Source organism: Artibeus jamaicensis, unplaced genomic scaffold, assembly GCF_021234435.1.
Source record: "Artibeus jamaicensis isolate MK-2021 breed Jamaican fruit bat unplaced genomic scaffold, CSHL_Jam_final scaffold_1283, whole genome shotgun sequence".
NCBI classification, from domain to species: Eukaryota; Metazoa; Chordata; class Mammalia; order Chiroptera; family Phyllostomidae; genus Artibeus; species Artibeus jamaicensis.
This window is the reverse complement of record NW_026522028.1, coordinates 15,073,047-15,100,192: the sequence shown is the minus strand read 5'-3', so window position 1 is coordinate 15,100,192 and position 27,146 is coordinate 15,073,047. Positions and strand designations below refer to the sequence as shown.

Here is a 27,146-nt window from a genome sequence, read left to right as displayed (position 1 = left end):
GTTTTATAGAACCTCAGATTTTGATTTCAGAATTTGCCCTTAGGAAATCATACTAAGCATGGAACGAGATAAAATGTTTTCTTAGAAGCCATGTGAGGTTTATTCCCCTTTAGGTTACTTTTCACCACAGCAAAGTTCTCTGAAGACCAGCAGAATAAAATCTTCACATGCTACATGATGGATCTCTTCTTTTAAAGCTGCATACGATTTCAATATGACTAGTGAGGTCTAACTAGTCCAGCCCTTGATTTCATTTTAGTACTGTTGATTAAAAAAAAACAACAAAAAAACCCACAAAACCTAAATAAGGGTGAATCTAAATTCTCAGTAGCATATAAGCCAAAAACAAACAAACAAACAAACAAACAACCCAAAACAAAAAAATGAACACACAAAATATATCCTAAACACAAAGTAAGGTATAATATAGTTTGCAACATGACATTATCTTTATTATATTTCTCCACTGTAGCTCTTCCATTCAGAAATGGGAGATCATCTTCATTAAATTGTTATTCCCTCCTCTTTCCCCAGCTTTGGGATAGTTTGAAAAACATTCAACTTATACAAGTTGTTATGGAATTAATTTTCATTTATACAGCATTCAAAATTGTAGCTCATATGTATATTACTTCTGAAATGACACAATGTAATCCTTTTGTTCTGCAAAAATATTCCACATACATGCACATAATCAAAACAATCTTCTTGGTTCAGAAATGTCCTATGCACAGTAAGTTAATAAAAGAAGTTGACAACTATATCAGTATTTCTGATGTTAAGATAACTGGGTGCCACCTAGTGTTCAATTTCTGCAACTACTGACCTTACAAATAAAAATTGCTATTAAAACCCAGGTTCTAAAATCTGCATCTTGGAAATGGTTTTTTTGTTGATGTTTATAGTGGCAAAATAAGATCATGAAAAGAAGATATGTAATATCAAAATCAGTATAAAAATACTCACATAATACTTAAATATGAAAGAGACCTAATCATTTGACTTCAAATTCAGATTTCTGCTCCCTTAAATTTTATCAGAACCGCAAAGGAACGTGTAGGTAACTGAAATATACAGAAAGTCACTGTATAGTCAGCAGGCCAGTCAAAAGCAGGGCTTAACCATAATCCACAAGTATAGGGCAAATCGTTTATTCAAAACATCCATTTACTTACTGAAGTGGTCAAAGTAGGAAAGGTCGTGATTTTTTTCCTCTTTAAAAATAACAGATGTGCTCTTTTACCCATAAGCTCCATTACACCAAAGAACAGAGTGGGCTTAAAATTTATTTTAATTCAGCACTACCAGTTTTTAAATTAATACCTTAGAAACACATCAGTCTGCTTTAACAAACTGTACTCAAACTAAAGATAATTTTAATCTTCTTTAACAGGCCACAGCCAAAATCCAAATTGTTGATCAATCCTCAGAGAAGTTGGAATGTAAAATGTCGAGGTCAATTTAGATCTGAAAGGGAAAAGAACATCAAATCAAATGAAAAACAAATTCTTATACTGCAGCAGCCTATCACATAAGGGAGACCCCCCTTCCCCTAGGTTATCTGGGAAACAAAGCCAGTCTGTAGAGGAATTTCTGTATACCATGTTTTTCTCAATTCTGGTCTGCTGCCAGTAAATCTTCACAACCTCCAGCAGAATGTTACACATTATACTGAATACTCTAATTAAAGTTTAGTGTCATCTTCTGGGGGTAGGAACAGACATGGGGGAACATTATTTCTTTAAGAAAGAACCAAATGTGATACAGACCAACTTCTCCTCCTTCCAGTCAACCTGGTTAGAGGAATGAAGGCTAGAATACCTATAAACCATCTAGAGAAATGTCTCGAAGTAGTAAGGTTCTCAGGTGATAAAGCCGCCCTTACAAATGTTCAGTAACTCCAATCCCCTCAGTAACTACTATCTTTATCATTGTTATCCCACCAGCCTGCTGTGCCCTGTTCTGAGGAAATACTGGCGAAGACTCAGAAATTTTCTTCTTAGAAAATCTTTCCCCTGTCTAGATCCTCCACCTATAACCCCTGTATGTGGTCTCCTATTCAGGTGCGTTCTCTGGTTAGGCTCTTAATCTCTGAAGAAGCCTTCTACCCCAGCTCAGCTGGCCGAATGATTGGATCATACCTTACTCTACAACACAGTAGCTCCATGTCAGGCTCTTGTCAGAAAACGTAATAGATAAATCTACTGTCAAAGTATCGTTAACAGTTTGGTTTTGAGAACCTTGTGGCTCAGGGTCTGCAAAAGGAGCAACATTAAAAACAATAGCCCTAGCCCTGGCTGGTGTAGCTCAGTGGATTGAGCACGGGCCTGTGAACCAAAAGATCACGGGTCGATTCCCAGTCAGGGCAGGTGCCTGGGTTGCAGGGCAGGTCCCCAGTAGGGGACCCGTGAGAGTTAACTACACATTGATGTGTTTCCCTCCCTTCCCCTCTCTCTAAAAACAAATCAATAAATCTTAAAAATAATAATAGAATGACATACAAAGCATTATAGTACTGTATGTTTAAAAATTCATAAATGTGAGTGTCCTAATACTTTGAAGATGTATCAAAATATAAGATAGATTGATGCGTAAATAAAGGTATAGATAGATACATGGTAAATCAAGTAGAGGAAAAAGATCATTGTAGAATTTCGGTGGTGGGTATCACTTGGGATGCCTAACGCAGCCCAAGACCAGTCTTCATATTTCTGAAAAGCTCTGGTAATTCTGTTGCACAGTTTTGGTCAGGAACAACTGCTCTAGGTACACGAAAATTTCCTCTTTGAAGTAAACAAACAGCATTAATTTTAGACTGATATATACAGGTCGTTTCTGAACTACATTCCTATTTACAGGGGGTTGAAGAGCCCATACCAAAATATGAGTAATTTATAATTCCACTCCAATTATTCAATAAATTTATATTGCTAGAGACAAAGTTTGAACTTCACTTAAATATGATTAAGAGCAGAATGGCAATGAGATGTTTGTTTTTATGAGCACCACTGCTTCACTGCTAAAAAATTTAAAAATTTCTCAAAATATACACATCAACTCCAAACAAAGAGTTTGCACAATAGTGCACTTCTAGCAGATAAAAATCACATAATGGCAAAAAGACCTTGATTTCAACAAAGCTTTTTAATGTATGTTGTAATTTCAAGGCTTTTCTTAAAAAATTTTTATTCATTTATTTTTAGAGAGGAGAAGGGAAGGAGAAAGAGCGGGAGAGAAACATCAGTATGTGGTTGCCTCTCACGTGACCCCCAATGGGGACATGGCCTGCAATTCAGGCATGTGCCCCGACTGGGAATCGAACTGGCGACCCTTTAGTTCGCAGCCTTGCGCTCAATCCACTGAGCTACACCAGCCAGGGATTCAAAGCTTCTTATCAAGCTGGTTCACATGTTTCTTCTTTTAACATACTAGTATTTCAAATGAGAGAAGGCATGTGTCTGTGGTCAGATCTTATATTTCTTACAACTAAAGTTTTTAATAGCTATCGCTTTAGACACATTTAAAAAAGATTTTATTTACTTATTTTTAGAGAGCAGGGAAGGTAGGGGGGAAAGTGAAGGAGAGAAGAAACATTGATTGGTCGCCTCTCATATGCGCCCTGACCTGGAACTGAACCTGCAACCCAGGCATGTGCCCTGACCACGAATCTGACCAGTGACCTTTCACTTTGCGGTATGACACCCAACTGAATCACAAAGGTCAGGGCTCTTCAGACACTCTTAATTAAACAAGGTATGCTTCCAATGCCTAGCATTTATATTATCAAAGCAAAGATTGATCTTTCTAGGAAGACATGCTGAAAATAGATGAATTCTCATAGTATAAACAGTCTGTCTACTGAGTATTTATACCCTTATTTAAATGTTCAACATTCTTAGATTAAAGGAAGTTAGGGAGTTAAGACCTGGTTTCTCTATGGATAATTCATAAACAAATGTTGAAAAATGCGAGGTGCATGTACATACATCATCAATGTCTTCATCGTCATCTGCAATGTCATCAAACTGGATTTCATCGTCATCGCCAGGACCAAATGTATCCGTTTCATTGATTTTAGCTGAAGAAATAATAACAAATATACTTGTTTAACATAACCAAGATGTTATTAGAATAAATGACTGCTCACTAAAACAAGTGGTCTGTTATCAAATGTTGAAGTATAAAAGGAGACTCTTACAATGCAAACTTCTAATTTCATTGAATCTAAGTTTTATTATCAGAAAGATCCTAACTTCAACCTAATAATTCTACTATATAGAACAGTATTTCACACAACAAAACTTCTAACAAAGTGACTGCTAAGTCAAGATGGAACGCACCTGTGTTAAACTTGTCATTTGTCTGTAAAGGTATTTTTAGTAAGGCAGGCTCTAATTACATAAATTCTCAAGCTATTACGACTTCCAGCTATGCTTTAAAAAAGGTCCAAGCACACACTAATAACTTACTAATCATCAGATTCATCAATCAGAAAAGATTTGGTCCAATCATGCTATCCCTAAGCAATGAACGTGAACCATAAAGTGCTAGTCCTATTCCCAGATAGATATATTAGCACTTACTAGATTGGAAATGCCAGATAATTTATTTCAGCCGCATTTTCATGGTCTCTAATTTGTTAAAAAAATAATAGAATGATGTATTTATTTATCCTTTTTCATTTTCTATTTTAGGGTATGCTTTGAAAGGTACATAGCATTAGTATAGTGGTACTTGTTTAAAAATTCATAATTGGGTGTATTCTTTTAAAAACATTTTTATTGATTGATTTTAGAGAGAGAAACATCAATTTGTTGTTCCACTTACTTATGCATTCATTGGTTACTTTAAAAAATTTTTTTCAAGCCCTGGCTGGTGTGGCTCAGTGGACTGAGTGCCAGCCTGTGAACCAGAGGGTCGCTGGTTTGATTCCCAGTCAGGGCACATGCCTGGGTTGTGGGCCAGCTCTCTAGTAGGGGCTACGCAAGAGGCAACCACACATCGATGTTTCTCTCCCTTTCTCCTTCCCTTCACCTCTCTCTAAAAATAAATAAATAGAACCTTAAAAAAATTTTTTTTTAATTTTTATTTTTGATTTTAGTGAGAGGGGAAGGGAGCAGACAAACATTAATTGGTTGCCTTCCAACTGGGGACCAAACCTGCAACCTGGACACACGCTCTGACCAGGAATGGATCCAGTGACCTTTAGCTTTGTAGGACAACACCCGAACAGCTAGGTCCCACAGGATGGAGCCATCTGTTGCTTCTTGTGTGTGCCCTAACCTGGGATCCATCTTGCAACCTCGGTGAATGGGGGCAATACTCTAACCAAGTGAACTACTCATCCCAGGAATAAATCTATGTATCCTAATGTTTTGGAGATGCAGCAAAATAGAAAATATAATATAAAAGTCACATTATTTCCATGATAACATGCAACAGAGTTTGCCCCAAAGTTAACAACTACCATGTGAAAAATGCAGGCCTACAAAATAGTATGCAAAGTGTATTTCCCCTTTGATTAAAGGGACTTATTTTTGCTTTACTTAACTTTTGTACTGGGAGAGGAAACAATGAATACTGGCTTAAAAAAAATCCTATAGGATACTATGATACTAGGGTAAAATGAAGATTGACTTTTTAATAAAAATTGACAATAGTACCTAATTACTATACTTGTTTCACATTTAAAGTAGAGGAACACTCAAAATTCTCTTTGACAAAGGAATTTTGAAAGAAATATTGCAACACAATTTTTTTCTTTGACTGCTATTATGCAGAAGCCCAGGGTTTATAAAACGTAACTTCTCATGAAGTGTATTGTATATTTATTAGAAACAGAATCCCAGTCATTTTCTTAAGGCATCTAGTACAAGTATCTGGTATAGACAGTCAGACTTAAATCAAATCACGTAAGCACAAAAGTAAATATGCAAAATCCAGAAAACCCTACCGAAATTCATTCATCTTAATACCACCAGGTAAGAGCACCATGACAGGCTAATACAGTAACTCAGACATTACCATGCTCCGGAAGCTCGCCATACGCTTTCAAACTTCTCGCTTCATCTGCATTGTATTTTAAAATTACATCAGCTTTATTGTCCTTGAGAAGAGAAAATAACTTTTAGATCTAATTATGGCAAAACATTAAGTTTTCTCTTACATTCTGAAAAACACCCTTGGGTTTAATCCAGTATGAAGCTTGCATGCACAAATGAATAATGATAAACAAGCTTAGGGAAAATATTCAGATTTCACTTTAATAAGAGCAAAACTGTGCAGACCTTATGTTGTAGATTACTCACCATTATCCTTTGATTAGAAGTCTTTTGAAATACAGAAACTTCGGGGACCATAATTTACAGGTAATTAAAGAATTGAGACTGGGCCCTAGTAGGTGTGGCTCAGCTGATTGAGCGCTTGAGCGCCTGCCTGCGAACCAAGGGGTCGCCGTTTTGATTCCTGGTTGGGGCACTTGCCTGGGTTGAGGGCCTGGGTTGAGGGCCCCCATTTGGGGGCACGTGAAAGGCAACCACACATTGATGTTTCTCTTCCTCTCTCCCTCCCTCCTTTCCATACTCTCTAAAAATAAATAAACTCTAAAAAAACAAATGAGACCGGTATAATGACCTAAGGAAACTAATAATACATGTTTCCACATGTCAGTGGTTCTTAGGGTAGAACTGGTCAGAATCTCCAATGCAACTTTTATACCGCCTGTAAATTAGTAGATGTGAAGCCATGAATTTTTATTTTAAAAACACTTTTTGAGTATTTCACTGCACAGGTTCCACTGAAAACTACTGCTTTAAAAGTCCGACTTCCCCATTTGAAAAAACAATATGACTCAGTTAAGTAAGAAAAAAGGGTTGAAGGTGATTGTTTCAAAGGCAACAAAAATGATCACAGTGATGCAAGGGCAGTTAGACCCAGACCTGCAGGTATAAACTGAAATGTGCCTAGAAACCCAGGGGAGCTCATTAAAATGCATATTCTGATTTAGGAGGTTTCGGGTAGGGTTCAAGTATCTGCATTTCTAACAAGTTCCCAAAACTTACTGGCCCCTGGACTACCTCTGTAAGTGGCAGTGGCAGTGGCAGTGGCAGTGGCAGTGGCAGTGGCAGTGGCAGTGGCAGGGGCAGGGGCAGGGGCAGGGGCAGGGGCAGGGGCAGGGGCAGGGGCAGGGGCAGGGGCAGGGGCAGGGGCAGAGGCAGAGGCAGAGGCAGAGGCAGAGGCAGAGGCAGAGGCAGAGGCAGAGGCAGAGGCAGAGGCAGAGGCAGAGGCAGAGGCAGAGGCAGAGGCAGAGGCAGAGGCAGAGGCAGAGGCAGAGGCAGAGGCAGAGGCAGAGGCAGAGGCAGAGGCAGAGGCAGAGGCAGAGGCAGAGGCAGAGGCAGAGGCAGAGGCAGAGGCAGAGGCAGAGGCAGAGGCAGATCATGAGAGATTAAGAATCAAAAATGTTGGTCTTGCCCTGGCTGGTGTAGCTCAGTGGATTGAGTGCGGGCTGTGAACCAAAGGGTCGCCGGTTTGATTCCCGGTCAGGGCACATGCCTGGGTTGCAGGCCAGGTTCCCAGTGGGGGCCACGTGAGAGGCAACCACACATTGATGTTTCTCTCCCTCTCTTTCTCCCCCCCTTCCCCTCTGTCTATAAATAAACAAAATCTTAAAAAACAAACAAACAAACAAAAAACGTTGGTCCTGGCTGTCATTTTCTATTCAGGATGTTATACCTTTCAGAACCTTGGTTTCCTATCTGTCAAACAGGGAACTAATTATTCTTCCTACTTCTGGGGTTACTTTGGGGATCAAAATAAGAAAATGGACATTAAAAAGACATGAATTTAAAGCAGGCTTTCTCAACTTCACCACTACTGGTATTTTGAGCTGGGCGATTCTTTGTTGTAGACTGCCCGTTGTACTGCTAAGATATTTAGCAGCATCCCTGGTCTCTACTCATTAGACGCCAGCAGCTCTGTCCCCCTCCCTCAGTTGTAACAACCAGAAATGTCTAAAAGACACTGCCAAATGGCCATTGGACATTATAAAAAAAAAAAAAATCACCCATAGTTGAGAACCACTAATTGAAAGATTTTGATTTTTTTATTCTGAAATATATATATGTATTGTTAATAAAAAATCAAGTTATGACCAAGGTTATAAAAACAGAAACATTTTATCACTCACAGTGTGATTTAACACATGGTGATGACGTCCAACAGATGGAACCAAACGGATTTCACAGACCCACGATGTGTATCTGCAGACTGAGATCAAGAGGAGCAACTACCATTTTCTTACCTAAGTACTTATCTAAATTTACTGCAATTACCCGTGTCCTTGTCTTATCTCCCCAGCACTAGCCTGTAAGCATCTTGTGGGATGGGAGCACGAATCATTTAGCTGTAGCCACATGGATAATGGTTTCCAGATTTTGATTTCAAGACGTATACATATATTTTTTAAAATCGGGGTGGGAGGGCCAATACAAGGTGATTTTTATTTTGCCAACTAAGAACACTAACAAAACTATTACTATACACTATCACTTATTTCAAAAAGGAAACTTTAACTATCAGAAAAGGAAGGAGAACTATTTGGCTTCATTAAAAATGTACATGGCCTGTATTTCTTCTACAGTGAAAATACAAACTCCACAGACTGGCTTTTGGGGTACCCGGGGTACTTCCAAAGCGATGAGCATATTCTAGGACATGCCCAGGCCAAAAATAACTAGCCCTTAAAAATGTTTGCTGATCCAGTGGTAAAGGGCATACTGGGCTGGGACTGGTCAAATATGGTTATGGCTCATGTTCCTAACATTAATGATCACAATCAAGCAAGTGAACAATAAAAACTATTTTATTTTACCTGGTAATCTCGCAGACCAACCAGTATTATATCTGACGTATTTATCCAAACCTAAAAAATAAAAATAAAGAATCAAGAGCAACCCTTACTCAGCATCTCCATAAAATACTAATCTTCCAACTCTGGGCAAAGTATGTATTATTTAGAATTGTATTTGTTTTTTGAGGGGAAAAAAAAACCCAAACAAAAATCTATAGCAAGTAGCTGTGCCTGTTTAAACTTCTCTGTAATTTGGGATATTAAAACAATACTCTAACTTAACTATTTGGCAGTTTACTAAGTCCAGAGAAATAATTAGTTTAAAAATTAAGGGATTTTTTTCATAGTGAACCACTCTAAGTGGTTAGTTATCTATTCATTAACACATTAATATAAAATTAGAAATGTGGTCCTGGCCAGGTGACTTAGCTGGTTGTAGCACTGTCCTGTACACCAAAAGGTCACAGGTTCGATTCCCAGTCAGGGTATATACCTAGGTTGTGGGTTCAATCCCTAGTCAGGGCACATATGATTGATGTTTCCCTCCCTCCCTCCTTCTCTCCAACCAAGAAAAACATATCCTCAGGTGACAATTTAAAAAATTTTAGAAATGTAGCCTCATCTCCCTCCCTCCCTTCTATTTCCCCTACCCCTTTACTTTGGTAATGTAAAGATTAACAAACCAAATACATTTTTTAAAAATCATAAAATCAGACTTGAAGGCACTCTTAACCAATCTAATAAATCTTCCTGAATACCTACTAATGACTAATGGGAAATTTATCATTATTTTCCAAGGCAGCCCATCTGTGATGACAAAATTCAGGAAAGTTAACAGTAATATAACCCTTAAATAAGCACCCGGCCTTTTTCCTCTTTCCCGACACCAACAATGTATTAAAAGCCAGCCCATTTGCTTTGCAGAGTCCCTCAATTTGGATTTGTTGATTATTTCCTCATGATTAGATTCAAGTTATACATTTTTGGCAGGAATACGGCATAGCTGATGCAAATGAGTCTTTAGACAGAATGTATAAATCACTGTTCTACTGAACCCTTTTGGGAATTATGAGGCCCTTGGCACATAAAAACTATAGAGCCATTTTCCCCTCCCGTAATGACAACTTTGTATTAAACTAAAACAATCCCCCATACCTACCTTTTTTCTCAATTTCCCTCTGATGTGACACAACCTCTTTACACCATCAAAACACATTGCTTCTAAGCGCCCATTTCCCAACATTTTGATTACTTGAGCATATTCTGGGGGAGGAAAAAGAATAGGGTATAAGATAATGTTAGACTTTTGATAAAAGCGACTTAGCAGTCTCCATAAAACTAAGTATAGGTGTACTACTTGGGAATAAATATACGTAAGTACAAAAAATACAAGGGAATGATAAACCCCAAACTAGATAATGGCAGAACCATGACCAAGACTCTAACAAGCTGTCTCTCTGCTATGAGGAGTGTTTTAATTATGAACTCAGTTTGATTAAATAGACTGACTACGACTGTCTTCACGACTATTTGCTTTACTTTCAGACATCAAGGTGGTTTATCCCAAAATGTACACACTGCACCTTCTCCATCTTTCATATTTGAAGCCTTTCCCAATTTTGGACCTCCTTTCCCTTAGAACCTTTAGAGCCTAATCTCAACACAACACTTAGTACATCTGGCAAATAAAAGTAGCTTAAATGTTAACTATGTCTTTGTTAAGTAGAGTATCTTAGCGATTACTCCACAGTTTTTGTAAAAGCCGCCTGGTTTCACTGGCATCTGAAAAACCAAGATTATTTATGAACATTAGCTTTGAACACGGGCCTCTTTTATCATTCAATGACAGAGGACACGGAGAGGGGGTTGTGGACAGGGGTCACACACATCACTTCAGAACCTTTAGCTTAGTTAAGTTGGTAAGGGTGTCAAACTCATTTTCACCAGGGGCAACATCAACTCTGTAGTTGCCTTCGAAGGGCCGAATATAATTTCAACTTCTTAACAGTTAAGGAGTAGTTACATTTAGACAATCCTAAAATTATTTCAGCCCTTTGAAAGCAACCGTGAGGCTGATGTGGCCCCCCCCGCCCCATAAAAATGGGATTGATATCCCTGACCTAAGGCTAACAAACAAAAAGGCCTATAAGCCAGAAAACATGTCTCATTTTTGTATGGCATGAAAAAATCACCAAAATTCTATAAAAAGACAATTAAAAAATTTATTTAAAAGTTCTGGGGGAAAAACTGCTGGAAATTATTTGAATAACTACAAAATTCTGAATATGGGCCACATACTAGATATATAATATACTCAAAATCACCTGAGTGTTGTTTTCGCTATGTAAGAGCTTACAGCTATTAAGAGACATATGATGAAGTAGTAAGGGAAAAGTATTATGACATCCGCAGCTATCAAATGGTTCAGAAAACACAGACACACATGCATACTTAGACAAAGGGTAATTTAAAGGAAGCTCACTGTACTAACCACTGCAACTTACCTGAAGGTTTAAAATTACTCAAAATAAAAATACCAAGAAACTAGTATTACATATTTTGGTCTGAAACTTACAAAGCCTTACTCGGTTTGAAAAGGTAAGTCAAATGTTCAGTTTCATTTTATTACATTTTATGAAAATTATATGTTAAGGGCACTGGAGAAGCCAGAGAAAGGCTTCTTCAGATTCATCCCTCAAGTATCCATGGTCTACTGCACATGCTATGTAGTGCTATTTACTATCCACACAGGTCTAGTCAACTGTGGATTGTCAACCATCACTTTTGAGGCTTAATTCCCTCTGAACTGTACAATTCATTCTTAGAAACAAGTGTTCACTCAAAACAATGACATGTCCATATTGGCAGACACACCAAGTATACCAAGAAATGACTAACCAAAGAAAGGCTCTGGAGAAGTGTGAGGATGAGAAATGGAGAAGAGCAAAAGGGATGTGTGATTCGTTGCTCTGAATTACGACTAGTACCTCTCTCATGATGACAAACTGAAATTCTGCATTTAAAAAACACGACTATGACTAAAAGAAACCAACGTTATATAAATGCTTACCTTGTCCATCTTCTTTGAATACCAGTTCTCTTTTTTCAGATTCATTCTCATTCTTACCCCTACGTCTATTTTTACCTCCTTTACCTAATGGTTTTAAAGAAAGAAAAAGACATTATCTGCAAAACAGTGGGAAAAGAAACTAAATTAAGGCTTATGAAAAGCCTTTAAAAAAAGTCACATTAAACTATTAACCTAAGTTAGTCACACAATCATATTAAATTTACAATCTCCAACCATATCAAACATATACATATCACCATTCCCACACTCTTCTTAGAAATTCCTTTTGGAATATTTCTGACATAAAATACAAACAAACCAAAGGAGATATTATATAAAAGTACACAGAGCCCTTTCTGAGGACATCTGCATTCAATGACTGCGTTGCCATGGATCATAAAGATGATGACCACCTGGTTGACTACACTGCTCAGCAAAACCCTTCTACAGTGGCTCACATGAAACAAGGTGGGAGACATAATGGGTCTTTAAAAAAAGATTTATTTATTCATTTTTAGAGAGGGGAAGGGAGGGAGAAAGAGAGGGAGAGAAGCATCAGTGTGTGGTTGCCTCTCGTGCAAACCAGGCATGTCCCCTGACTGGGAATTAAACCATCGACCCTTTGGTTCACAGGCTGGTGCTCAATCCACTGAGCCACACCAGCCAGGGTTGGGTCTTCATAAATTTTATAAAAATGCCTTGTCTCTGTTGTACCTAACCTCCTCACCCAATGAAAGGTGTAGGAAATGATGGGAAAGAACAACAACAACAAAAAAAGGTAAAGTTGTAGTTACTGGAATGGGAGATACTGATTTTGTGGTGGTGGAGAAAGAGCAACAAGTCTGGCAATTTTAGGTTGAATTTTACCCTACTGATGTAGTACACATTAAGTAAGACATCAGAAGCTAAAAAAGAAGGTACTAACTGCCTAAACTTGAAAGTAACTAAGCTGTTCTTCACTAGGTAAAGAAACTGTGGTAGTTCCATACAATGAATACTATTTGGCCATAATAATAAGAAATGAACTACCAAGGCCCTGAAAGACATGGAGGAACCTCAACTGTATATTGCTAGGGGAAAAGAACCCAATCTGTAAAGCCTAACTAGTATGACTGTAACATTTTGGAAGAGGCAAAACTACAGAGACAGTAAAAATATTAGTAGTTGCAAAGAGTCGGGGGAGGAGGAGGAAGGACGGTTGGAATAGGTGGAACACGGGGGATTTTTAGGGCAATGAAACCATTATTCTGTAGGACACTGTAATGGTGGGTATGTCACTATATATTTGTCAAAACCTATACAAATGCACAACATAAAGTATGAACCTTAATGTAAGCTATGACTTAAGTTAATAATAATGCACCTAGATTGGCTCATGCAAGATGTTAATACAGAAAACTGTTGGGGGGGGAGCACATGGGAACTCTGTAGTTTCTGCTCCATTTTCATTTTTTAAAAGCTTTTATTTATGTACCCCTAGGAGAGAGGAACGGAGGGAGAGAGAGAGAGATCAATGTGTGAGAGATACATCAATTGCTTGCCTCACACACCCCCGACTGGGGACCTGGCCCACAACCCATGCATGTTCCCTGACTGGGAAGGGAACCAGTTACCTTTCAGTTTGCAGGCCGGCATTCAATCCACTGAGCCACACTAGCCAGGGCTGCTCTATTTTCTATAAATATGAAACTGTTCTAAAAAATAAAGTCTATTTAAAAAAAAACACAAGAAAAAGCAAGGAAAAATAGGGATGCAATCAGCAAAATCCAAATTGTGGGGGCAATTCTACAAGACAGTCTGTTTTCACACTGGCTGGTGTGGCTCAGTGGGTTGAACTCTAGCCTGTGGAACTGAGAGGCTGCCAGATGATTCCTAGTCAAGGCATATGCCTGGGTTACAGGCCAGGTCCCCTGTTGGGGGCGGAGTGTGAGAAGCAACGGATGGATTGATGCTTCTCATTCATAGTGACGTTTCTCCCCCTTTCGATCTCTCTTCCTCTTTCCCTTCTCTCTAAAAAATCAATAAAACCTTAAAAAAGAAAAGACAATCTGTTTTCTTCAATAGACACTTTATAAAAAAAAAAGAAAGAAAGAAAAGAAAACATAAACAGACGGGGAACCTATGGATTAACACATACTTAAAAGACATACCAACCAATGGCAACCTGTAGACCATCTCTGGATCCTGATTTGGTGTGGATGGTGCAAGTTTAGCCATGAACTGATGGTGCCTGAGGCCAGGACATGAGTACATGAAAGTTCCTTAAACTAGTCAACTTTTGTATATATTCAAAATTCTTCCTATTATGAGCTTAAAAATAGAGCATAGTGAAGAACATAAAGCCACCATTAATGTAAAAATTTCATATTCATATCTGCTTATATATACATAAAATATCTCTGGAAGGGCATATACAAAAAAGATAATGCCCGTGAGAAATAGAACTAGTTGGCAATGGGACACATTTAGGAAGAGAGATTTCATTTTTTCATACTTTTTGAAATTTGACTCATGAATATATTTACTATTCCAAACATTTTAGTAGGAAACCACTTCAACAAAAAGCGAAGCTGTGACATGCCCCTCTGGGTGGGAAAACTGGTGGGAAGGTCACTTATTACATGTAAAATGAAGCACGCTGAGTTTAGTCATGAGAAGAAAGGAAGCAACTAAGATATCCTTCAGTAAGTGAATGGATAAACTGTGGTATGGCCATACAATGGAATATGATTCAGAGGAATAATAAAAGGAATATTTCTGAGAAGGAAACAAAGAAGAACTGTGATCGGGTATTGAAGGAGGGAGCAGTAAAGGATACTTGGAGTTTTCACAAAAACCCCCTCAGGATCTCTTTCAGCCTCTGTAAAATGAGGGAGTTAGAACAGAGGACCAAGATACCTACTATTAATGATTCTACAACTCCCCTAGCTACTGCTGTCCTTCAAAATCTGTCATCCTCCACCCCATGCATTTTTCATATTTTTAGTAACGATACTGCTAATTACTTCTCAACTCCCCTTTTCCAGACAACTTTTAAAGCGTCATTCGCATCATTCTTGACCTTTCACCCCCCCCACATTATGCCCATCCCACTGGAGCTGCATTAAGTCCAAATACTTACCTTCTCCTCACCCACTCTCCGAAAATTTACTTTTCTTTCATCTGTCACTTCTGTGCCGATCAATTTTACATATCAGACCCCCTATTTCAACTAAGCCTTGGTCTCCTCTTTCTAAAGCTCAATTTTATTCAAAACTCCATTTACTTTCTTTTATAAATCTGGTTCTCAATCCACATGCTTGTTTCTGTTAGTGGTTCCATAACTATCTTAAAGAATGTTAAATCTCTCACCCTGTAAACATGACATCAACCTACCTCTTAATACTTCTCCTCTATTACCTTATACTTCAATCCCAGGACACTACTACTGTTTTAGTAACTTGCCCCTAAGGAGTCTGCCTATGAGATAGGTACTAATTTATCTTTATTTTACAAGATAATGCACTTCAGAAAGGTTAAGTGCATTATCCTTTGTACTTAATAATAAAAGGAATATTTCTGAGAAGGAAACAAAGAGAACTGTGATCGGGTATTGAAGGAGGGAGCAGTAAAATAATAAGTACATTATTAAGTGGTATATCTGAGGCTATACCATGTGACCTGAGATCTGGGATTATGAAACCCCACTGACTATTCTCTTAACCACCATGCAATGCCATCCATTTACTTGTCACAATCACCTCATGAGGCAATAAGTCATTTACTCCTGGTTTACCAGTGAGTTCATCCAAGTTCAGAGAAGTAACCAGTATACCATTAGTCAGTGAGTGTGGGTGATGATATTCAAACCTAACCTTCTTTTGTTCTTGGCCTCCACATTATGGTATCTTTGCACAGCATTTTGCTCTAATTCCAAAACCTAAGACACATTGGCAGCCATTTCTGAAAATGACTATAAATGGTAGTGACACTAAGGGACATATACAAAGAGTGTGAAAGCAACAAAAAGTTCATAGCCCAAACAGAACCAAGAACGTGCACCTGGCCACCATAAAGACACACTTTGCCCTGGCTGGTGTGGCTCAGTGGACTGTGCAAAGGCTGCTGTGAAAAGAAGGGTCTCCTATTCGATTCCCAGTCAGGGCACATGCCTGGGTTGCAGGGCAGGTCCCCAGTGGGGGCCGTGCCAGAGGTAACCACACATTGATGTTTCTCTTCTGCTCTTACTCCTTCCCTTCCCCTCTCTCTAAAAACAAATAAAATCTAAAAAAAAAAAAAAAGACATAACTTCTTGCATCAAGCGCACTTACCCTTGGTGCAGTCTCACAATGTTCTGTGCAGCTGTTAGGTGGGCCTCTAGAATTTCCTGACCCACCCAGAGTCCTTAGAATTCAGTATTTGAGGCATTCTTAGGGCATACCAAAACTAATTTCCTAGGAAGAGAAAAGTAGCTTCTGCTTCAAGCCATTAATCATGCCAGATCTTCAAACTAGAGTGAGCGCTCCATTGGGGCAAGAATCAAATCTGCTTGCTGAGTTATATATTTGATCTGGCAATTCTTCAAATAAATCAGTCAAGAGTAGTCCATATATTCCTAAAGGAATGGTGATTTTAAAATCAAAGGTAGTAATATCCTCAAAATGTGGGAGCACCTTACCCTACATGCTCTTCTGAATGGGCCAAAGGATACCTTTTTTTCTGTGGTAATAAGTTAACAGAATCTAGAGGAAATAAGCTAACAATCAGTCCAAAGCTAAAGTCTCTGACACAGAGTTCATGGTAATTTATATCCTTACTTGTATAATCATCATTAAGATTATATTCATTCACAGAGTTTCTGGCTTTTCCAATGAACAAACACATTTATTTCTACACTAAACCTCATCTCATAAAATGCAGGGGTCTTGCAAAGTACCAGTCCTCTAAGTAAGAGAACAAGTCAGATAACTGTTTTTACATACCCAGGAACAATAAATACTAAGTTCAGAATGGTGGTTACCTTCAGAAAGAGGAAGCGGATTGGGGAGGGAGATAGAGGGCTTAACTGAATCTGTGTTGTAATTCCCAAGTTCAGAGTAATAGATTCCCAGGTATATGCTGCATTATCTATAATTTTTACACACCTCAAAATGTTACTTACAAAAGTGATTCATCTTGTTAATTTACTAGAAACAACCATACCCTTATCGCCCCCTCTCTATCTCACTGCCATGTAATGAAATGACCTTTAATAGAGGTTAGTGAACTAGATGTGATTTAAAGCGTAAGTCCTGTCCCCTTGGGAACCAAAGGGGAACCTATTATTCACCTAAGTGTGGACTCAACAGAAGGGGGTGACTTAAACCAACAAATATTTATTGAGCATCTACCTGAGCATCTACTAAGTGTCAAGTGCTAGCAATCCAATGTGATTAAGATAGTTACTATTTTACTGCTCTCTAAGCTTACAGTCTAGTGAAGGAATTGGACATCTTGTGCTATGCATAAAAGTGATACTAAGATACCCAGCAAAGTGATTGAGTTTACCATCTTGGAATGAATAAAGGTTTATATAGGTTACAAGAAAACTATGACTTTTAAAACCCTATTATAACACCCCACCTTTCCCAGAATAATTAGCAGCAAAATCCTTGCTACTAAATGGGCCTACAAGTTAGAGTTCTAAGGGCAATAAGGTAGTGTGCACTGAAGGAACTGCACTAAATTTTGCCAGAACAGCAACAAAATATCCTGAGGGATAAAATGAGTAGTGACAGCTACAGAGGAAATGAGGAAGAATCCCTGGAGCCAGCTGTGAAGCAGAAGAGAACAGAAGTAGGCCAGGTTTGGGGGGGTGAGGCAGTCTCAGGATGAATAATGAAAGGAAACTTCTGATGGGTTCTGAAAGATGCTCCTCTCCTGTCAGAAAGTTTTCCCAGTTTCTACTTGCGCAATGCCCTTTGAGAAATTATAAGGATGCTTAAAAAGCAGAAACACTCTTAAGTCTAAAAGAAGGATAATTTCTTTAGTACTGTTCTGCTTTCACCCGGATTAGGCGACTTTGGAAATTCCAAATAAACTTACCCTCAAGTCTGATCATTTGTGAATGTTTGTTTAACTTCAGAATGGAGGTAACTAAAAGGTCTTTACCCCCAGCACTATGTATGTATATGTATGTGCGTGCGTGCATATATGTATATGTGTGTATACACACGTGCGCGATCTGAAACAAAAGTGGAGAACTCTGCTAAATGTGAAACAAGTGTTCTGGGAGGAAAAAAGTTCAACCCCGTAAAGGGATAGGGAAAGGTAAACCTCTACGAACGAACCTCAGAAATGCATCCAGTTTTGCCCACTGTTTACATGAAGAGCAGTCTCAACAATATTCAACAACTGTCCATCAAGAAACCCATGCAGGACCATGGGTTGTCACTAAAGCAAGCATCACCCCCTATAAGTTAAGAACTGCTTGCAGTGCTTAACTCCCCTTACCGGGGAAGGCCCAAGGACGTGCATTTGCGAAGCCCTGGCCGCCCAGGGGAGGTTTCCCCGCAGGTCCCCATTGCGCCGCGGTCACTGTGGCGCGAATCAGGACCCAAACCCCCACATTCTCCCGCAGAAGGCCCTACAAAAATGGCGTCGGCTCCACCCCAATGTGACCAAACTGGAAGACAGGAGTAACTTCCCAGCTCCACTCCCGAGCCCAGAATCGAGTCCGGACCGCCCAGCCGCCCACAAGCGGGGTGGAGAAGAATGTCACCGTGGCCTGGGCTATCCTGAAGCACCAGGCAGTGCCGGGAGATCAGGGCGAGCGAAGTCGTGGTCCCGGGGTCCAGGCGGCAATTACCTTTATTCTTGGGCATGGCGGTGAGGACGGCCTGGCGGCTTTTCTGACTCCTATGCGGGTGATGGCGGCGGCGATGGCAGCGGTGACTCCCTCAAAGGGCGCGAGAGAGAAGGCCTGGAGCCGCGTGGTACAAAACAGGGACAAGAGGCCGGCTCGCGTGCGCGGGAGAGTCTCGCTACCCAGCCCTTCCGAGAACAGCCGGCTACCACGTTCGGCCGCAGCAAATGGCGTCGCGTCTGCTTGCGTAGCTTCTCCCCGCCTTCCAACGCTACTGGGCCCGCCTCCCGCCCCCGGGTCTTTCTGCGCAGGCGTGGGCCACTGACTTGTTAAAGCAGAAGTGCTAGCGTTCCCAAAGCGGTCACTATAGGGGGCCGGGCCGTTTACTGCGACAACGCAGAGTCGCGGAGAGAGTGGACAGGGCCCGGGAGTCCAAGTAAGAGGCGGATTCACGTAGGACTGGCGGCTGGCTGATACCAGACTTCTGCTTTGCGAGGAACTTGCCTCTCCGAGTTTGAGCAGCTGACTCATCAGCTGTAATCCCACGTTCGTTTCAATGGGGCCCTTTCACCCAACCTACTAGGTTGGGAATCCGAGGGGAACAGCAAGGCTTTCCTGCCATCCATTACCGAAGCATAGTATCTGCACGACCCTTGTTACTGTTTGTAGTATCTGTCTTCCCTACCTCACTGTACGCCTTATTAGGCTGAGACCCCATCTGTTGCTTGCTATTTATTACCTGCACTTAGCAGAATGTCTGACACACACTAGGTGCTCATTACAAACGAAGAACAGGAGGGAGACCTAAATTCAGTGTTGTGGGCTGAATTGTGTCCTAACATTCATATGTTAAATTCCTAACCCCTAATTCCTCAGAATGTGACTGTACTTGGAGATAGGGTCTTTAAAGAGTTGGCACCTTGATCTTGAACTAAATATGTCCAGACTCCAGAACTATGACAAATTTGTCGTGGCAGCCATAGCAAACTAATACACCATCATAATATAAAACTACTAAAAATGTCTACTGGGAAGGAAAGGAATAACTGCAGGCCTATAACCCATTTTTTTAAAAACAGCAATCAATGAGCTCAAACTTCCTTTTAACTGTGCTAGATACTTATAGTAGAAATGTCAAGTCCTTATCTCTAAAATGCTTTTAGCAAGATGTACTTATAGAGATAGCTTATTATAAAACCTGGAATTTATGGACTTGTGAGGCATAGTTGACTAGAGAATGGGGGATCCTCATTTAAATTGTGTAATTAATGTGGCATAAAAAGGGGATGTTGCAAAACCAAATGACTCCGTGTTTAAACAATGTCTCTGCATACATCACTCAGGAGGGAACTTGTCCTTTAATTTTGAACCAATCCACAATGTACTATAGTGAGGGGGAAAAAGATTGTCTTAGAGCTAAATCTGGTAAACTTGGACTTCTCCAAGAAAAGCTTCTCATCTGTGCCTGGGGATTATTCTGTACCCTTTGAATAACTTAATCAAGTTTGGTATTGGGTAAGATCTATGACTGATGTGAGCCTGATTTGACAAACTCTTTAGGCTAACCAAAACTTTGCATAGAAAAATTAGTTTGTACTTATTAACTCAGAAACATTATTCCTGTTTTAAGTTCTACCAATTCAACTTCATAAATTTATACTTTGGATAGAATTTGATAATATGAAGGATTAATCATCATGTAATCAAAATAACCTGACAGACATACATGCATTTATTTGAAACTTTATTATATAAATTTTCATTTCTTTTAAAGATTACAAAACCTGTTCTGTGACAGGAATACAAGCAATATTGTTCCAGGATTATTCATGGATACATATGAAAGAGCTTAGATTACACATTAATAGTATTATTTGAAAACTTCCCATATTAGACTCTTAAGTAAAACAATTTAAAGTACTCAGTGATATTTAATCCTTTATAAGCATTTCATAATTACGGCAGCAGTGCCAAGCATCTGATGCAATTTAACCACCAATAAAAGGTACAATACAGGTGAACTGATGATATGATAGCTTGGGCTTCTGGCATGCCTTACTAGAGAGAAACTAGTATAAAGTAAGATCATATATAATAGTAGAAAAATATTTGTGATTTTTTTCTTTTTTAAAAACTGTTTAAGTAGATGCCCACCCCATTCCCACCCATGGCTAAAAATGCAAAATAATTACATCCCGTAGGTGTATACCAGATACTTTCCCTTCTGTAGGGTAAGAGTTAAGATAAACCTAATACATGTACATAATTTTAAGAATTAAAAACTCATCACCCATAATTATTAAGGATGCTAAGAAATGGCGATACCTTGAAGCATTTTTTGATTAAGAAACAAAGCTTTAGATGAAACAATATAGAAAAACACAAACTCAAACCTTTATCCTTATGCCCTTGCTTTGTATTTAAAAGTTCTATTTTAAATACTTGTTTGAAAAACCCAGTATACAGTTCATTCAGTACTATAGTGATAATAGGAGTAAAGATTTTCACTTCCTTTAGATAATGAACTAATCTACTTTGAGGACTATTACAGCAACTCTCTTCTCACATACATTTATGTATATTGTACTCAAATGGTATGTGCTCTAAAAGAGGTTTTCTTGAGGTTTGCGCTTCTGAACTTAGTCTCTAAATTTTCCTTTCCACTAATCTCTATTCAATGTCATATACTTTGCTAGTTGCATTGGGAGAAGTCATGGACATTTCAACAGCTTATCATGCACTTCAAGGTTACATGGAAAAATAATGAGGAAAGTGCCTTAAGAGGTAGGAAGTAGGCTCTTATCCCAACCCTTGGTATGCCCTGTTATGAACAGTTAATAGACTGGAATCAGTGGTAAATGTGAGACTAATAGTAATACAAGGCTTAAGAGAATTAAGTCAACTTCATTACTAGAATTCTTTGAGGACACTCACATTGGAACCAGTTACAAGTCACTCGATCACATAGAATACAGCAGTGTCAAAAATACATAAAGCACACTGTAGATAACAAACTCTTCTTGGCCATCCATATTTAGGTATTATCATTCTGTAGATTCTTCACTAGAAAAAGTGGTTAAGCATGGCTCTTCAGAATACCACAGTCCCAAGAAAGCGAATTTCATTCCTTCATTAATTGGTCCCCACCAATGGTCACTTGGGGAGACCAGCAAAATGTTAAGCAATCTGGAGGTGAAAAGAGGACTATTTTCATTTACTGAAATAAAAATACTGAGTTAAGTCAACCTCTCTGTGAATTAAATAAGGCTCAAAATATACATCCAGTTTGTTAGTCACATGGAGTTGGACCTTTCAGAGGGACAGAACTCTGGGACTAGATTGAAACCTCCTGGTTTAAGCACCAAGGGTCAGTCATGAAACCCATATGTGATAGAGAAAACAGACCTTTTCTTTTTCCTAAAACTTTTTCAGGATTCAGGTCTGAGCCACCAGTTTGCAACCCTGGCTTTAAGGTTTTATTTATTTATTTTTAGAGAGAGGGAAAGGGAGGAAGAAAGAGAGGGAGAGAAACATCTATGTGTGGTTGCCTCTTGTGTACCCCCTATTGGGGACCTGGCCGGCAACCCAGTCCTGTGCCCTGATTGGGAATTGAACTGGCAACCCTTTGGTTCACAGGTCAGCACTCAATCTACTGAGCCACACAAACCAGGGAAAGAAAACAAACCTTTTCTGACCTTCACATTCCTGAGATATCTGTCCTAACGTCTTCATAAATGTTAAATGCTTGATATCATCATAAGAGGATTTTCTTTATAAAATATAGTAAACTGAAAATTTTTAGGACATTTATAAAGGCCAGGAAGTAGAGAATATCAAAGCCATGTTGAGATGTGTATTGCTGGCTTCCATGGTGATTAAGCATGTCTATACCAAGGCTGCCAAATCTTGAATGTTTTTCTGCTTTCATCCCAGGCTGGACCCCAGCCCCTTTCCTACCCAAACTACTATGCCTACTTGTGAAGCCTTTGCACCCCTCTCCCCCTTCAAGTCTTTCCTGGGCCAAGAGTGCAGGGCACAGCTACCAAGCCAATCCCACCTCCCATGATGTGCCTTGGCCCCAACAGCAACCACTTTTTAAAAATAGATGGGAAACGGTTGACCCAAACCGGCTCTTTGCAGCCCCCCACATGTGAAATGTGGAATCTCTGCCATACACACACCCTCTCCAGACACTCGCTAAGTGACTTTTCCCAGCTGGCAGCTTCACAGCATCTCAGCTCTGCCTTGTCAAAATGATTACATTTTTGGATTTTTGGGGTTGCTTGTGACTAAATGAATCCATATCAAATCTGTTAAAGACAAGGGTCTACTGTGCTTTGAAAGAAGACATCTCTATAAATTAGAAGTGGAAATAATTTATAGAAAAAAATTAAAAGGACAAAAACTTACCTTAGTTTAACATCATCACTTGCAAGGAAAGATACAAAACACATGGTGGTATAACCTGTATTTTCCAGTATGCCCACTGTAATGCTAAATGCAATCTACCATTTTGGATATTATTTTGGATTATAAACTAAGAGGAGGTTTGTGAATGAACTAATGGTACTTCAGTTCCTTCTTTCACATGGAAATTATCTTTAAGCCTGAACTAAAACCTCCTGGGAGAAGCCCTGGTAACCAGCAACACTACCTGGTGAAGGGCCTCACCACCACAGCTTTAGAGGCCTGGAAGATTTGGACTTGAGTTAATGGAAAGGTTAACCCAGCACGAGCACTACAGTTAGAACACATAGTTGGCCAAGTTTGTCTGCTGTAAGTCAAAGGCAATAGCAACACCAGAACCACAGATAAGAAAAATTGAGCTCATGAACAGCTTTTTAGGCAGAAAGCCTTCAGTTTTATAAATATATAATTTGTTTCTCTCCAATAAAACTGGCAGTTGAACTAGGCAAAGAAAGCAGTATCTTTGGGAGCAATAAACTTGGCATTCATATACCAGTAGAGGAGTGTCCCAAGAAATATGTAAGTTTTGATCAACTCAGCTTCTGGTTGGGTGATAACGTGAAGGGAAGGCAGCATGGTGTTATGGGGAAAACACTGAATGGGAAGTTAAGGATTCTAGTCTTTGCTTTGAGTCACAGGTTCTTTACCTGCAGTATGAGAAAGTTGGACTAGATAACTTATGAGGATTTACACATTTACTTCTGGTTCTAAAAAATTACGATAGAAAATACACCTAAGCAATTATGAAATAGCATCAGTGTCAAAAATCTGAGACTATATGCCCAGAGTTACATTAACATTTTAAAAGTGACAAGGATTTGGGATAACTGTGGTTTAAAACACTGAATAATAGAAGAAAAAAAGAAAAAAAGCTTTCTTTCCAGGCAATAGAAAGCATATGTATATTCCATATATTCAAGAATTTAAAAAAACTTTCTCCATCTGGATCTTCTGAAATCCCTCCTCTTGTACATTTTTTTAAAGAAGATAAACTTACATTTGATTTTCCCTTTCTCTTTAAATGCATAGAGAAGAAATGAAGGAATAACAAGTATGTTCCAAGACAGATAAACCACACTTCCTTGGCTCTGTGCTTTCAGGGGCAAGATTTAAAGCTTCTGGAAGTTGAAAAAGGACTTCTGATGTAAATGGCTTAGTTCATGACTAAGGAAGATAGGTTTGGGCATATTCCTGATGAGGTAAGTAAAATCACTTTTTCTTTGCTCATCTGTTTTTCACATTACATATTGACGTATGCTAGGTAACTTGGCAAAGATACAGGTCATAATGGATACAGAAATTCCTTTAATCAAATAAAATTATGGAAACTATCACATTAGATGTATATAATGAGTACGGTAATCTAGGCAGACTCAGTGACCATCATGAAAACTGATTGTATCTGAAGTTAAAGGAAGTATTACATGGCTATAAATCATTAGGAGGATTTCAGAAAACACTCAATGCTAGACATTCACTTAACCTACCTTAGCTGTGATTTTAGGTTAGCACAGAGATTGATCAACAATGTTTTATTCCCTAAAATAAGAAAGTTTTAATCAAATTTTATATAGAGGCCAGTGGCTTTTATTACATTCAAGTTAGTGTTTAATTTAGAGCATTGTAATGGGAAAAAATTATGATTTACCATTTTTCAAAAAAAAAAAGCATACTTTTCTCATAGGTATGCAATAACAGGTATCCTGTTATTCGGATGCTAAATTCTGCAATTTGATCTATTTAAACATGAAATATCCAATGGGACTTAAATGACCTGTGGCTAAATTTTCCCTTGCCAGTCTCTTCACCATGACTCTCAAAAGGTCTTTGATGTATATTGGCAAAATTCCAAATTATATGCCAATACTAAGTATGGACACTATGGAAGATTAAAAGTGTAAGAACTATTTCCTTAATTTAAGAGCAAAGAACCCTAAAGAGTTGCAAAGTATAAAGACAAACTTCATAGGTGTACTCTTGATGTCATGCCACAGACATGTAACTTTCTCTACTGTTAAGAGCTCTCTAGGATAGCCTGACAGAGCACCTGGCTTTAAGTAACAAATGAATGAATGAACCAGTGAAACAGACAAAGGGAAAGATATGTACATTTTGGAAGCATTACATTCAACAGCTGTTCCACAATCTGGCCATTTTTAGGGCTGTCCAACAATACTGTTAATACAGGTGAACTATTTAACCAGATTTAATAGTCAACTGATTAATAATAATAGAATCCAAGTTAAACAAGGCATGTATACATTAAAGAAAGCAGTACAGAAATGTACTGTATATGAACTGTTTACAAAAACATACAAAATGTTGGATGGCACAAGGGATACAGTGCTAATATAAACGGATTGTTTAAGCTAAGTGCTTAACATAAACTGTCCATCCCTATAACTAACAAAGAATATTTAAGGAACATGAAATATTTCCTATAAAAATAATGCTATATGGTGTAAAGTACTTTATTCAGTGTATTTTTAGGTGGTATTCGTATGTTCGTTAATCTTCTTATTGATTCAGTGAATATATCTTCGTCATGTTTCCATCATCATCACATCCGAAGCTCCAGGAAAATCTAACTTGCTAACAATCATGTAAAGCGAGAAGAGACGAAAGCAGGAGCAGCAGCAGGAGCAGCAGCATTATGGGTACCAGCTGGGACAGTGTGTGCTTGCAGGTGTCTCTCAGATATGTGCTACCTGTTGCCACAACTTGTGCTATCAGCTTACACCATGGTACCAAATATCTCACTGAGGTCACTTCACAGGGCTGTGGAGGTGATTTTTTTAATACCTCTCCGCTGAGCAAGAGTAGAGCGGCCCACTGGTTCCAAAACTGGTGACTGATTACGGTTTAGAGCTGAATATGTAGCTGCCATGGCACCCTGAAAATAGGAAAGGTCAAAACAAAAATGACAATGAGTAGTCACATACACAGAACATGAAATGAATATTTTCCCCCAAATAATTTCTTTAATAGCAACTTTATGTAAATATTATTAAGCTCATGATGAAAATAACCACACTGGCCAAAACACTCAACTAAAATTGAAGAGGCGCACGTGAAGGTTGAAATGTTGGGTAAGAGAAGACAGGGATAGGCTCATAACAAGCAGTCCTCACTTTTCTCAGGACTATTCCACTTATTTTCCTTGGTAGTCTTTTAATCTAAGAGGCAGCAAATTATGCTCTTTTGGAATTTGTAGTTTGCTTTGGGTTGTGCATAAAAAAAGGAAAGTATAAAGAAAATAAGAGATCCGCCATTGCTGGTGTGGCTCAGTGGGTGGAGTGCTGGCCTGCAAACCAAAAGGTCGCTGGTTCAATTCATAGTCAGCGCACATGCTTGGGTTGCAGGTCCCCAGTTGGGGGGCGTGTGAGAGGCAACTGATCGATGTATCTCTTGTACATTGATGTTTCTCTCCCTCTCTCTAAAAATGAATCAATAAAATCTGTTAAAAATTGTGAAATACATTTAAAAAAAGAAAATAGGAAATCCATAAACTTATGCATAAATTCAGAATTTTACAAGTCAAACAAACAAGCAAACAGAAAAAAAACAAAGACACTGAAATAGAGAACAAGTGGGCAGCGACCAGAGGGGAGAGGGAAGGGAACTTAAGGGGAAAAAGGGGGAGGGATTTTGAGGAACAAGTATGAAAGACACAGAGATGAGGACTGGGGGGGGGGGGAAATGGGAGGGAGGGGGAGACCGGGCGGGGGGGGGGTGGGATGGGAGAAATAGATTAAAAAAAATGTACTTGAAAAGTAACTAAATAAAATTTAATATTAAAAAAAAAAGAATAAAGAAAAAAAAAAGAAATTTACAAGTCTTTTTTTTAATATAATTTTAAAAAAGATTTTATTATTATTATTATTCATTTATCTTTAGAGGGGAAGGGAAGGAGAGAGGGAGAGAAACATCAATGTATG

General features: G+C 38.8%; 2 protein-coding genes across 6 annotated transcripts in view; both read right to left on the bottom strand.

Moving 5' to 3' along the window:
- Window positions 1-427: 427 nt before the first annotated feature.
- EIF1AX (eukaryotic translation initiation factor 1A X-linked) lies at window positions 428-18,990 on the bottom strand. Its single transcript, XM_037157493.2, has 7 exons — window positions 18,745-18,990; window positions 11,919-12,002; window positions 10,008-10,111; window positions 8,870-8,920; window positions 6,025-6,106; window positions 3,987-4,078; window positions 428-1,467 (listed from the first exon to the last, which is right to left on the bottom strand). Exons 1-7 carry the CDS (start codon window positions 18,758-18,760, stop codon window positions 1,462-1,464), a joined length of 435 nt encoding a protein of 144 aa, XP_037013388.1. The 5' UTR covers window positions 18,761-18,990; the 3' UTR covers window positions 428-1,461.
- Window positions 18,991-20,468: 1,478 nt separating this feature from the next.
- RPS6KA3 (ribosomal protein S6 kinase A3) overlaps window positions 20,469-27,146 on the bottom strand; it is a 112,797-nt gene continuing 106,119 nt past the window's right edge. For all 5 annotated transcript variants that reach the window (XM_037157433.2, XM_037157437.2, XM_037157434.2 and 2 more), the window contains one exon: window positions 20,469-26,101. In XM_037157433.2, the coding sequence (XP_037013328.1) occupies window positions 25,979-26,101 (123 nt within the window). In that variant the 3' untranslated portion in view covers window positions 20,469-25,978. The remainder of the gene's footprint in view (window positions 26,102-27,146) is intronic.